Here is a 14235-nt window from a genome sequence, read left to right on the forward strand (position 1 = left end):
CTGAAAATTCTCGACGTGAGAATTAATTATAATTTCAACAAGAAAATAAAAAAGAAAAGAAAAGAAAAGAAAAAAGAAAAAAAAAATTCTATGTAAGTGATTGTTCTATGTAAGTAATTCTATGTAAGTGATTTGGGGCTCGGCCAGTACCTTGCCCTTCTTTGGGATATTCCGAATTATCTGTCCTCTCCGAGCTGCAAATCTGATATCTCAGATGTTAGGGAAACCCCCTGGCCGGTAAGGCACGATAGACAGATGAGACTAAACGGCTGGTGGAGAGGGCAATCATCAACAGAGGGTCACACCGTGCGGATACAATACTGGGGTCTCAATAAAATCTTACAACCGTGGTGTTCAGAACATCAAACTCTGTTTGCATACACCCGGTGCACATAAAGTGTCAAATTACACTAACACTGGATTTATTGAACCTCTTTCACCTTGACCAGTGGCTCTTTAGTTTATGATTTGCAACAGAATCCCTGCATCAACGCAGGTTCACGAAACATACAACTTCACGCACCAAATATCGATTACAGTCAATCGACACTAACAATCAATAATTTGTCTGCGAGATGCTCCTCTGGAAGTTTTAACTATATATATTCCGGTTTTAACTATATATATTTAACTATATATATTAACTATATATTTTCCCTAGGAACAGTAAGATTTTAACGATACAACTTTATCAAGAGATCTTAATGTCATAAACGGTATCGAAACTTCGTAATTAATATTGTTAAGGAAGAAAATATTGGTAATCTCCTCGAACGACGAGCGCTTGATATTCACAATTAGAACTCGATATCTTAGCTTCTTATAATATCCTAATAAAATGTTATTTATCGATTACAATTGTCCTGTCGTATTTTATTGTGTTTGCTTTATAAATGTGAACTTTATTCAAAAAGAGTTCATCGATATAACGGTATTGAAGAGAACTACTCGAGAAACTATATCTAGCGCTTGGATGGACGGATTGCTTGCTTCTTACAATCGAATAATTGGAGTGTAACTAGAAACACGAACGGTAGTTTAGCAATGGAGAAGAACTTTAGAACGACAGCAATTTTCTTCTTGTTTCTTTGAGAAAGGCACCGTTCATTTTATGTTTGACGAGAATGGGGTTGTTGGACGAATTTGATTAAAAAGGAAAGATCTTTAACAAATCTATATTTTTGATTTAATTATTTGAAAATGCAATTTTGCATATACCTATGTGCAATTATATACTATAATCGCAGGCGTTTCTTTAAAATGATGTACCATTGAAACAAGGCAAAATATCGTCGAATTCTTCTAGATTCAATTTCTCAAAAGAATGGCTCTATTGATTAACCAAACATAGTTCCCATAAGCATATACGTACTTCTCAGAAAAGATAGTTATATCTAGATCAATATTACTCCCCACAGTGACCTATATGTCAAAGAAAAAAAAGACACATCAAGTATTAAATCATACTACTATTACGTCCACTATCTCTACAAATCCTCCACTCTTGGAAAAGTCTATCTTATTCAAACGTAACGTAACTCAAATTAAATCTTTTCCATCATCATAAATACGAAACATTTATAAAATTATCATCTTCGATTATTTACTCAACATCTAGCTAACAAAATCTTCTCCATCGCCGTACTCCTTAATCCTGACCGCTTACAATTAACGTATGAATAGTTAATTTATTGAAATTTAAACGACCATTTTACGCTACTTGTACTCGAATGATTTTAGGATCTTGCTGTATCTCTTGCACAGTGTTATACTGACAGGCGAGAAACATAGAAACGTAACTTCCGATCCATTGATTTACCCTAAACAGACGATGATAGGTTATACGGTGGACGCAATACAGAAGCGTTTCCGATGCAATTCGAAGGTGCGTTGTTACAATGGAGTTCATCGATCCATAATGACTATTTCCCCGTCAGCTACAGCCTGTAATAACGGAATAGCCAATAAAGTATATCCTGTCGATTTAATCGTTACCCCCACGGTGCACCGCGCGCACGGAGATCGGATCGGTGATTTTCACGTGATGTTTCGCAAATCGTGAGGCGCTCGCGTGATTCGCGCGTTTTAAGCGTTCCCGCTCTTCCCGTCCGATAGAAAGAGAAAGGGACCAGGGGTGGAAGGAAGAGGGAAGATACGTGATGCGGGTTCAACCTGCCGCGGGAACCTTTAAAGAAGGTCGGTGCAACGGGAGAGATGTAATTTTAATAAATTGGAGAACAAGTCATTGTAAAAGATGGATATTCAGATGTTGGAGATGCAGCAGATCTACGACTCGCTGGAATTAAGTTAGTTAAGGTGTTGAAAACCTAACGTCTTTTCAAAGGCGTTTGCCGCGTTTCTTTTCAAATCAAAATACATACACACGATACGTACAATGTATGCGCCTAAAGTTTTAAAGTTAATTTCTATTCAAGGAATGGACTGTTTTATTAAAGGTTTAGGAAATTGAAAAGAAGCAATTGCTTGTTTCTAAGAAAGAATCGCGAGAAGTACAGTTAGAAACTGTATTGTGAATCACTTTTCCTGGTTTCCGTAACGAGGAAGTGAAAAAAAAACGCAGATAAGTCAGCTTTTACCGCAGCTAAATGGGAGATACGCAGGTACGAGTCGTTACAGTTTTGTCGTTGCAACGATTCCCGCTGCGTAATTTGATAATGAACAGTTGAAAAATAGCAGCGTTGTATCCGTACTCTTTAATATCCCATTATATGGAAGTTAACGACCGGAAAATACACCGCTCGACTACTTGAAGGAAGTAGCTCATGAGCAAGTCTTTTGTATCCTCGCAATGATATAATTCCTGTAACGTCTCGTTCTCGGAGGATTTATTTCGTTGATTTGTACGTGTTTATTACTTTTGTGTTTTCATGAATGGAGCATGTCACATGCGAATCGTAATATGGTTTTAATGGCGTTTCGACTTCAATGATATCAGCGGCTGATTGCGCTTCCCGTAAGAAGCTTCCAATCATTATGTATTTTAGGAACAACAAATAAGGATATTTAGAGAACGAATTAATTATTCAATTGTTCGCGCAAGAAATACTCAGTACCTGTCTCTTTTCCGAAAGTTATAAATGCTGTTTTCAAAGAGTTCCTTAGCTCACCATAAACCAGATAAGAATCTTTGGTTCCATCTAGAAAAAGAAACCTTCAGATCAAACCGAAAGGGGTTCGGATTATATTTTCTAATCGTATTTGTATATTTCTTTTTACGGTCAGCTTGTCATCCACGTACAATCGAACAGAGAGTCCATTAATTATTTCACTTCGACTTGTTTCAGGGGGAGCATCTCGGAAGCCATGCCGGCTGACGAGTTCGCTGGAAATCGAAACAGAAGCAAACCAAGACTGCAACCACCTTAACGAACCGCTATTATCACTGGCAAGGTCATCGGGCAGACCGGATCTAATCATGCTCACGCCGACCATGCTTCCTGTGCACTCGTTCCTCTTTCTTAACGACGTCAACCAGAAGATCGGGTGCTAAAAAATTCGAAATCGAGTTGATTGAAAATCTCAAGGAATATTAAAAAAAAAATACGGATAAACAATTTGATATAGAAATCATCCATTTTGGGCAAAGAAAAGAAACAGTCAGAAAAAGGAATAACCACAAAAGCTCTGAATTTCATTGCTTCCTAATGGTACTTCCTTGGATATTTTTACATTCTGGAGACGTGAACGAACTCTGAAAAACAGAAACGACTTCTATCGGATGATCGAAAGAACTACCTGGACACTGAGTATAATTATTCACACGTGCGGATGCCATTTCCGGCATGTTTCTCCATGAAGAAGGTCAGCTTCAGTTTTTGCCACTTGTAGATAGAAGTTGAAGTGGCGGACGTCTTAACGAGGTTGCTAGAATGTCAAAGAAATAGATGAGGGAAATATTATGAAGATATATTTATGAATATCTAATTGAGCATTTAATTAAGAACTTAATCGAAAGACCAAAATAAGTTGATTCTTGAGACCAAGTACCTATCTAAGTATAATAGTCTTTTGTACTTACGGTTTAGTAAGAGGACTCGAGTAAAACGATTACTCGTTAAAAGGAACAATAGAATAATCATGCCTCCGCAGACGGTGGTCTCTGCTTTCATGCCTCATCGCGGAGAATCTCAGCGAAAAAAGTGTCCCGAAGCGTGAGCTGAAAGGTGGCTATGTAGGCTGCCTAGTGAATGCCGTCGCCATGGTGGAGCTGGCGTGTAGCAACTCCCTAAGTCCAGAAACCTAATCCCGCGTCAGAAAGACAAAATTCGCTACGGAGAAAAGTAAACAAAAATATATATATAGGAAAGAAGAGACAAAGATTAAAGGTCGTTAAGAATTAAAGGTAATTTAATGATAAAAGGGAGAAAGAATTGTGTAAAAATTCTACTGGGAAAGAAAAGAAAGAAGAAACCTCCAACGAGAAAGACGTGCTCAGAAGCGAGTCCCACGTAGCGCCATGTAGAGAAGCAGGAAGAAGCGCAGTCTTCCTCAGGCATTCCAGCGTCGAGTAATGCTGAAGCATATCCTGACGGGGCAACCGTCGTCAGCGGGCTCCAGGCACCAGCACAATGACTACCAGGCGAGCTCGGACTCGTTGCACGGCGGCCACCACCACCACCATCATTCTGGTCACCAACAGGATCAACAGCAACACCATCATTACAACCAAAACAGCAACGTTCGTGGAACGACAGGGGGGAGCCAAGGACGGGGAGTCGACGTTTACGACTCGGTGGTCCATCAAAGAGCCAACGTGCATCAGGCTGCCACCACGCCATCTTCCACTCACAGACACCCTTTGAATCATTCTCAGTTGAGCGTGAACAATCTTTCTCAACGATTGAATCACTCGCACGCTCTTAATCTGTCCACGTTGTCCACGTCGAAGCATTCTGTGAACAGCGTCAGTCCTGTTGCCGGTGGGAATAACAATAACAATAATAATAATCTGTCGACTACATTGGGGGTGATATCCCCGGCGCCGCTGCACCAGGGCAACAGACCTAAAGCGAATGGAGGCTTTGATATCTCGAGACTGTCCAGATTATCCAGTCAGGCGACACCTTCGCCTGCACCTGCTCTTCAGGGTACGACTACCGGGGGACAGTTAACCGGTCCCGGTTCCACGGCGTACCCCTTGAACGCTTCCTGGTCGTCGTCCCTGTCAAGGAATCACAAGGACCACGAGGTTGGCGCGAAAGAGACGTTGACCAGTTTGGGTTTATTGTGTCTAGTGTCGTTGTTACTGGCGCTACTCTCGTTGATCTTCTTGCTGAAGATCTCACCGTTAACAGTGACGCCGAGTAGCCTGATCAGCCCGGAAGAGTATACGATTGTCTACGAGGTGACGTTAGCGCTGTGCGCACTCGCCCTCTCCCTAAACCTCTGCTGTCTCCTCGTGTGCGCTATACAGTTCCTCTTCACTGTGAAACTCGTCAAGACTTCGTATCAAGGACATTGGTGAGTAGAGTTTTCGTTTTATGCCACGTTGGGTAAATCCGTGATTTATAACGCTTTAAATACCTTTGTACATAATCCGTACTTTACTCAACCCGAAGGTCGAACAAGGTGTGAAAAATATATACGTTTAAAGTTTGTATCCTTAAGATACTGTTATCTTTGAAAATCCGGAAGTCAAACAAAATACACAAAGAGAAACTTCTAAAAGTGCAAATAAACATTGAGATACAAATATCCTTTAATCCGAACTATACATATGATGGAAAGAGGACTCTCATAGTCATCGACATTTTCCCTCCTAAATGTCAACAGCATCCATATTTACATTGTTGCTGTTGTACATGTAACTTTTCAAACTTACTTAGGTATTGATAAAGAAAAGAAAAACAAGCATTTTCCTGGTAGCTGGGAATTCGCGGGATTCGCGGTCGAACGATGATTACCATTAATTTCTATAATCTGGCGACGCTATCCTCAATCAAGATTATCCTTGTGCCGGAATATAAGTTCTCATTCGTCCATGCGTGGCCTATCTGTGTGCGTCTGGAACAATGGCAGTGTCCCGTATCCCGTGCGATGAATCAGAGGCCTGTCTAGTGTTTCTTCTCACGCGGCCTGGAGGACGAAACGCAAAAATTCACGTCCTGTACTTGACGTGCAAGCGTTCACCGACGGCGTGTCCCGTTTTTACCGATCAAACACGTGTCTGCAATCACAATACGATACTATGTGGTGAGATGTATCCGTAAATGCGTATGTTTCGTGACGCGAACCTTGAAAATGAAAATTACACTTTCGTTTATTCCTCGAGCGTCGTGCACGCAGGAAATCGTATAATAATTTTATTAGTAAGATTTTTTTTTATATAGACTACTGTTACGCCACGAGGCTTACCACGGGCTGTATTTTCTAACCGTCGCTCGCGGTCCTACAACGTCGCAGACGGATCGTCGCGGCTGCCCGGCAAACAAACATTGTAGTGGCAAGCGCATGGTTCATTAAGCAGGGCGACCTCCAGAAACGTCGACTCGTGGCCGTTATTTTACCTCGCGTAAAAGAATGTGGCGTGATCCGAACGTAGTGGGGGTCGCCTTCCAGAAAAGACGAAAATAATCGAAGGGCGGGCAGTTCCTTCTGACGAGTCAAACGTGACACACCGAACATATCAGACCAATAGCAAACGAATTTATCTAGAGATCAAAGTCGAGTCAAATTTCTGTAACATCTTCATCAGATTATTGTAAAATATATTGTTCTATGTTAACCTGTTAATACAGAGTTACATTCATTAAACCACCTCTGTTATACAAAACGAAACAGGGGAACGACTATTTCGCGGCGTCGATTAACATGATCGTAGCGAGAATTTACAACTCTCGTTGACGTGCTATCTCGCGATCGCGTCTCTCCACGAACGGTCGTAATATTTGGTCCTTCGAGCCGGATCACGTGCCAGTGAAGAGTGCACTTACCAGTGACCACACAGTGCCACGTGACTTTATCAAAACCAGCAGCGGGAGCGGGAGCAACCACTACAGCGAAACCAGTGACGTCAGGCGCGTCATCTTCGAAGAAGCACATCCCATTGGCAAGGGAACGCAACCACGCAGCCTTCCGCCGCAGCTGGACAGTCATCAACGCAACGAATTTCACAACTTAAGAATACAACCGAACGAGTGGCCGTCGGGAAGGAACAAGGCGTTCCTCACCAAACATACACGCGACCTCACGCCGCACGACAGTAAGGTAAGCTCGTTCCTTATTTCGACCATCTCCTATCCTCGGCAACGATGACGAGCGAAGACCAACTCATCTCCCTGTGTCGGAGACGAGGCTATTGTAGCGGCCGATTCACATACTTATCGAACCGACTGGACGAGTACGAGCAATCCGGGAGTCAGCAAAACTCCTTATTAACGAACTACGAGAAACAACTGACCGAAGTTGCGAATCAATTCGAAGCGATCCAACTCGAGTTAGAAGTATTAGACGAGGAGGAACAAGCGCGCGGCTTCGAAATAAGGGATCAGTACGTCGCGGTAGACACAAAGCTACAAAATCTTCTGAGGAACGCGCAAGCAGCTTCGCCGTCGACATCCATAAACCTTCCAACCTGTGCATCATCCGCAAGTTTAAATCCAATAGCCATTAAATTACCAGATCTTCGGCTCCCTACTTTTGACGGAAGCCTAGAAAAATGGAACACGTTTTTGATACCTTTTCTTCCACAATCGATAAAAATCCTAGTCTCACGGACATACAGAAATTCCATTACCTGCAGTCCGCCCTGCAAGGAAAGCAGCCGAGTGTTTAAACGCGTTAACCCCTTAGTAATGTAAACTACAGTCAGGCTATAGCAGTTCTCAAGGAGAGTTTCGAATGTCCACGATACACAGCTTTCAATCACTGCATGGAAATAATTGATTATCCAAGGATAACCAAGGAATCTCCAACGGAATTAAGGCGTTTAGTCCACACATTTAAACAACACATATGTCGCAGATGAAAGAACACCGGAGCCTTTGGAATTTTGGATAATCCCGCAACATTGTAACCTAGAGTCTACTATAGCTGTAATTGAACAATTGTAGTTATTCAATCCGATTGTAATTGTTCGAGAGTTGTGATAATGAGCTTGGGGTCGAGGCGACAGTCAGTCGCCGAACGTAGCCGCGGTTACGGGATGAACGCTTTGTCTAACAAAGGTATGGAGTAATTCTATAGCTCTCCTTAAAAGAAATATTCGTGGCGACACGCGACAGTAAACATTCCAACGGTTTCTGTCCCGTGGCTCGCCACACGCAGACCCTATTCTTCGAGTAAGATGATTGCCAGATATCGATGCGTCTCCGCAGTACATGTTCAGCTAGCTCGAGGGCCCGTTATAAATCTTAAGATTTAGTCAACTAAAGTCCTTCAAACAGACAAACAGTCTTTGTCCCAACTACGGGAAAATAGGGGAGACCTATTTTTCAACGAGCGGCGTCTCCCACTAGCAACTTTCCCTCGAGGGCGGCTAGCATCTTTTTCTAACCACCGATATGGAGATTGACCAATTAGCAGCAACGCCAATTTCCCTTACTTTCTGGACGAAGGCTTTTCTCGACGAATCCGATGATCTCGTGTCTTTAGACACACGCCATTATAGTTTTCCTCTGTGGCATCATCGGGACGGGAAAGGCATTCTCGCTCGCGATCTCACTGATGAAAGGAGTAACCCTTTACGACCAGTGAATATTACGCATCCGACTTAGATTTTGTGAGTACGTTCATCTATCATCCCGTCGACCGCGGATTCGTTATTGAACCTAGGATCATTGTCATTAGTTTCTCGAGTACCTAACTACCGCGGTTACTTGTCCGGTTCTATAATAATCGTATTTGTACTAGTCAATGTCTTCTCTATTGCATAACGACAACGTGTAACCCAAACGAAGATTCGTTTCACGCCCCTAACCCTAATTCTAATGTAAACCCGACATATATATATATATATATATATATATATATCGTACATAAAACAAAATACATCTAAAAAATAATAATAATAAGGAACCTCTGATGGAAATGCCTCTGCAAACATTGTCCGAACGACGATCACCGAAGCCTAGGGAAACAACAAAAAAGGAAAAAACATTAAAATCGCAAAAACAACCATAATATGCGAATATCCAAACTTACGAAAAATAACTCGAAGAAGGAGGTCCTTGTTGTGGGAGAGCAGCGGAATTGCGCGTGTTGCCCGAGCAAACATCGAGGTGATAATGATGCTGCAGACGCCGGCCCTTGCACGCGCCGAAGAAACACGGGTAATTCCCACGGTACAAAACATAGAAGTTTCTCGCGGAAAAGACTAGATCAGCATGGAATGCTTCAAGCCTCCTAGACGCTAGCTCAGCAGAAGCACAGGACCGATAAAAACTAAGTCGAAATACGGAATTTACATTTTGTCACGTACGATTCCAAGAAACCCAAACTGCAACATCCCGATTCCCACGGAAGCGTACCCCCAGTGGACCACCACCCCGTGGGGGATGGCATTATAAATAAGCGAAGCAACATAGAGCAGCGCTCATTATTATTCGGGTGAACATTCTTATTACGCTCATTATATTTTGTGCTCATTGTTATTACGGGTCATTCGTATTACGTTTATTATCCTTGCGTTCATTATTATAGTGATCATTGTTATTACCGTTCATTATTCTTGTGCTCATTATATTTTGTGTTCATTGTTACTACGTTCGTTATTGCGCTCATCATTGCGTTTAGAAATTTTGTATAGTATTTTGCGTTTCGGGGTCTTTAGTTTTTCGGTCAAGAAAAGAGAACCGCGACTAAGTAAAAGAAAGATTTTATCTTTGAAGTCCTCATTTCATCGCTTAGACAGAAACGCGCATTGTAATTGCGGTATTAATCCAGTTAGTAAATTGTTCAGTCTGTATCGAAATAGATAAATAAAGTAAAAGTTGATAGTAAACTATATTCGAGTTCAAGTAATAAACCCAACAAAAACTTCGACGACCACCGGAGCAGCTGAGGTAATGGCACCAGACAGCACCTACTCCTCAAGGTAAGAAAATTAATTTTGAAAATTTCCTTCTTCTCTGATAATCTCGTTGCCCTCGAGAATCGAATTAGAACTTCCTATCATCGATCTCGTTTTATTTTCGTGAACGGTTTTGAAGATAGAATCATTGTTTAAACTTTAAACAAAGGAGTTGTCCGCTGTGTCGGCTTGTGCGAACGGTATTTTCAGCTACTGAAACACCCACTGATCTTCGCATTCCTCCTCCCATTGTTGGCAAAATATTGCCCGTCTTTGGGCAAGGCTTGCGAAATCACACAAGTCCCGCACAGAGAGGACCATTAAATACATCGTCGGGGTCAATCGAAAATTAAGAGCAATACCGGCATTGCTATTAACCGATATTCTTGCCATCATTACATGCGATTGTAAGAGAGAAATAGCAGAACAATTTCCCTTCGAAAATTTAACCAAAGGATCGTTCGCTGTGTTGGCTTGTGCAAACGGTGTTTTCGATTATCGAAAACACCCATCGATCTTCGCATTCCTCCTCCCACTGTTGGTAAAATATTACCCGTCTTTGGGCAAGGCTTGCGAAATCACACGAGTCCCACACAGAGAGGATCGTTAGAATCATCCTCGATTATTAAACTCAAAAGGCAAAAAAATCATGGTAACAGAATCCATCGTAGTAAATGAATTGAGTTTCGGTTCTAACGGCAAACTACTACAGCGAAATTAAAAGAGAAGAAGAAGTCAAACGTAAAAATAAATTTATATAAAACAACGAAAAATCTCACATTCCTATCCAATCCAGCAACGCTAAAATATATATATCCGGCTAATAAAATATATATAAAGGTAATAATCTAAGCAATTCTACATTCAAATAAAAATCCGTTTAACGAGGACAAATATTTATTGTTCCCAGCTTTAATCCTCTCCCGTGCCAATATCCCTAAACATAGCAGGTTAGCCGAAAAGTGGAAATCGTTTACCAGTCGCATTAAGCGTTAGTTAACGCTACCCATTAAACGAAAAAAAATAATAAAAAATAAAATATTTTGAAATAGTCCTTAGACTATTTCTGGTGGCAGCAACTACCGTATTAATTAGAAATCTAAATCAGTATTACATACACAATAATATCAATTCAGTTTATTTCCCTTCAGATTAAATTCAAACTCAAACGAAAAAAAAAATTTTTCAGTAAAATTTAAACTTAAGATTTGATCGATTTAAACAAACAAATTGATACGTAACATTAGAGATTTAAATTTTTGGTGGCAGCGGTGGGATCTGCTTCACGGAGGATTAAAGTTGGTTTAAACGGTTCGATTCGCTCCACAAAGAATTAAAGTTGTTACGATTATCGATAAAATATATACCTAAGAAATAATGTCGACTAAATTAGAATCGTTGGACAAAGACATGATCTTGATGTTGTCGGAAAAACTTAAAGCATGAGATGCGAATTTTCGCGACATGAGTACAACAATGAATAAATTACAAGACGATGTGCGTTCACTGAAAATAAAAAAAGAAATCAAGACACCCGTATCATCGCCGATAATTTCCCAAGCGACAATACCGATAGAAGTTAATCCCCAACCAATTAAGTTAAAAGATGCAATAGAGACAGTACCAGTGTTCGACGGACATCGACCCTCGGTATTTCGATTTTTAAGAGCATGCGAGCGCGCACGAAACATGGTTCCTAGGCATCAAGAATCTCAGTTAGTAAAATTATTAACGAATAAGCTTCGCGGACACGCATTTCTCGCCATAGAAGACACAGAAGTAATAAGTTTAAACGATTTCGGGAATAAATTAAAAGATATGTTCGGTCCGGGAAAAACGGTTAACGAATATAAAGGGGAATTAGCTACAATATTTCAACGACCGGGAGAAGATATTTTGGACTAGATAGAACGCGTCAAAGATCTCAGACTGGCGATAATGAACGGGGAAAGGTACGAGTACGGCACCGTATTTCAAGATAGGATAGATCGAGACACGAGGGAAGCTTTCGTTAAGGGGCTTCCAAACGAGGTGTATTTACGAGTAAAGATAGCAGGATACCAATCCTTGGACGATGCGTACCACCAAGCCGTGAAAGCAACACGAGAACTAAAACAAGTGAACAACAGAATTCGATACCAACATTCGACACCTTCGAATAATTATAACCGAAACAACCACCAGAACTGGAGATTTGTACAGCCGTCGCGGAAACATCTAAACAACCCGGGAATAGAAGAAAATGTTAGAAAAGAAGCAAGAGCAATAATTTGGGAAGAAAAATGCATAAATAAATACCTCGATAGAGATCTAAATCAAAAGAGAGATGCTGATCATTTCAACCAATCAACTTTTCAATGCAAACATCATTCCGTTGCTGTGACAAGGGATAATGTCACGTTAAATAATAAGAGGACGCACGGTGCCATAGACAGGATCATGAGTGAGAAATTTCCTGAGTTACCAAACAAGATAAATAATATTAGTGCCAAAGAACTTTCAGACGAAGCAGAAACTAGGAAATTGAACGACGAGACGACGGGCAATGCTTATCCACTGCATAATATCACAGAGATATTGGACCCGCTGGGAAGTGCGAATTGCCTCTCCACGTTCGACTTGGCAAAGATACAAAAGCAAGACTCCACGAATTTCGTGAATGTCTCAACCATAATAGGAAAAGAGATAGCGAGTGTATCTCACTCAAAAACTTCTATAAAACCATCAGAAGGAAACTTTATCGAACTCAAAGCCAAATCATTAAATTGCAAGGAAGATCACACTATAGAAAATAAAAATATAGCTATCCCTAAATCCAAAACAGAATCTATAAGCAAAAAGGTTTGTAATAAAAATTCAAAGAATAATTCCAAATCTACCAAAAATATTCCTAAACATTCCATACAAATAAATAATAATTTAATTATAATAAGCACTTCCAGTGAAACTATTCATCCTGAAAAGGTAGAGAAAAATAAAGGTGTTGTGAATAAAGTAAATAAAGAAGGAAAAAGGGTAACTAAGGAAAAGGATTCTAAACATTTTCAAGCTGAAGAAACGCAAGTTCAACGAGCCCAAAGAAATCAAAAGGGAGAAAATAGGGAATCACCAGTTGAAGATATATATAAAAACTTGAATACGCTAGCCATTGGATTATAATTGGATTAAAAATACTTTATTGGTTACTACATCTAATATTTGACGTAGGTAACATAGTAGGTAGTGCTGATCTTATGATTCCCCCAGGAAAATATAGATGGTATCACGCTATACTATATACAAAATATTTTTGGGTTAATATGGCTGCGGCACTTTCAAAAATTTGTATTTTGAATGCTATTAGCAAGCAATTGGATAATTGGATCGATGTCAGTAAACTTGCGTCTTGGCGCAAAATAAAAACTAAAATGAAGGAAAGGAACGAAATTCTCCCCGCACGAATTAGTTTTGGACATCTAGCCAGAGAACCTACTGGTGAAGTAATAATCGAAGAGAACATGGAACCAACATACTCAGAATATCTCGAAGATCTGTTCAATAAAATTTACACCGTACAACGAATGGCAAGAGAAAATTTGATAAAATCCAAACTAAGATCAAAGGAATATTACGATCGACGAATCAACCCTCAAGATTTTAAAATAGGAGATTCGATATATTTACTAAAAGAACCTAGTAAAGGAAAATTCTCCGATCAATATACTGGACCACACAAAGTGCTAGAAATCTTGCAGAACCAAAACGTCAAGATTGAAGTAAAAAAGGGATTCCGCGAACGGTGCACTTAAACAAGTTAAAACTAGCGCATAATCGAAATAAACAATGAATAAAGTGATTTCAGTGGGCAACGTAGTGCAGTAGTGTATGTTGTAGTGCTGTTCGTCGAATGACACAGATAGCGAAAACATAAAAGAAAAGAAAAGGAAAATTATTATATGTACTTCAATTATTGTTTAAATATAAAACGTGTTAACTCAATGAATAATTAACTAGTGAAAGTGAAAGTTACCTTGTGAACAAGTGATCAACATACAAGAAAGTGTACGTGCAAGTATAGGTTATGGATCGTTGTTCGTGGTACATAATGTACGACAGCTACCTAAAATAAGTGAATAAATTAGTTTCAATCGTCTCAGTGCAAAATACAAGGTTACTAAATGTTATAACTATATTGTGGATAAATCAAAAGGAGGTGTGACACTGTT

The 14235-nt window shown here is 40.2% G+C and overlaps 1 protein-coding gene across 1 annotated transcript; it reads left to right on the forward strand.

Moving 5' to 3' along the window:
- The first annotated feature begins 4443 nt into the window (after positions 1-4443).
- LOC117213285 (probable serine/threonine-protein kinase MARK-A) lies at positions 4444-6310 on the forward strand. Its single transcript, XM_033458653.1, has one exon. It carries the CDS (start codon positions 4532-4534, stop codon positions 5483-5485), a length of 954 nt encoding a protein of 317 aa, XP_033314544.1. The 5' UTR covers positions 4444-4531; the 3' UTR covers positions 5486-6310.
- Positions 6311-14235: the final 7925 nt, after the last annotated feature.

The sequence above is a fragment of the Bombus bifarius genome, unplaced genomic scaffold, assembly GCF_011952205.1.
Source record: "Bombus bifarius isolate JDL3187 unplaced genomic scaffold, Bbif_JDL3187 scf7180000008635_frag, whole genome shotgun sequence".
Lineage (NCBI taxonomy): Eukaryota > Metazoa > Arthropoda > Insecta > Hymenoptera > Apidae > Bombus > Bombus bifarius.

Bases quoted from the DNA above. Each gene is read 5' to 3' on its own strand.
- LOC117213285 (XM_033458653.1), top strand. From the start codon at position 4,532: ATGCTGAAGCATATCCTGACGGGGCAACCGTCGTCAGCGGGCTCCAGG.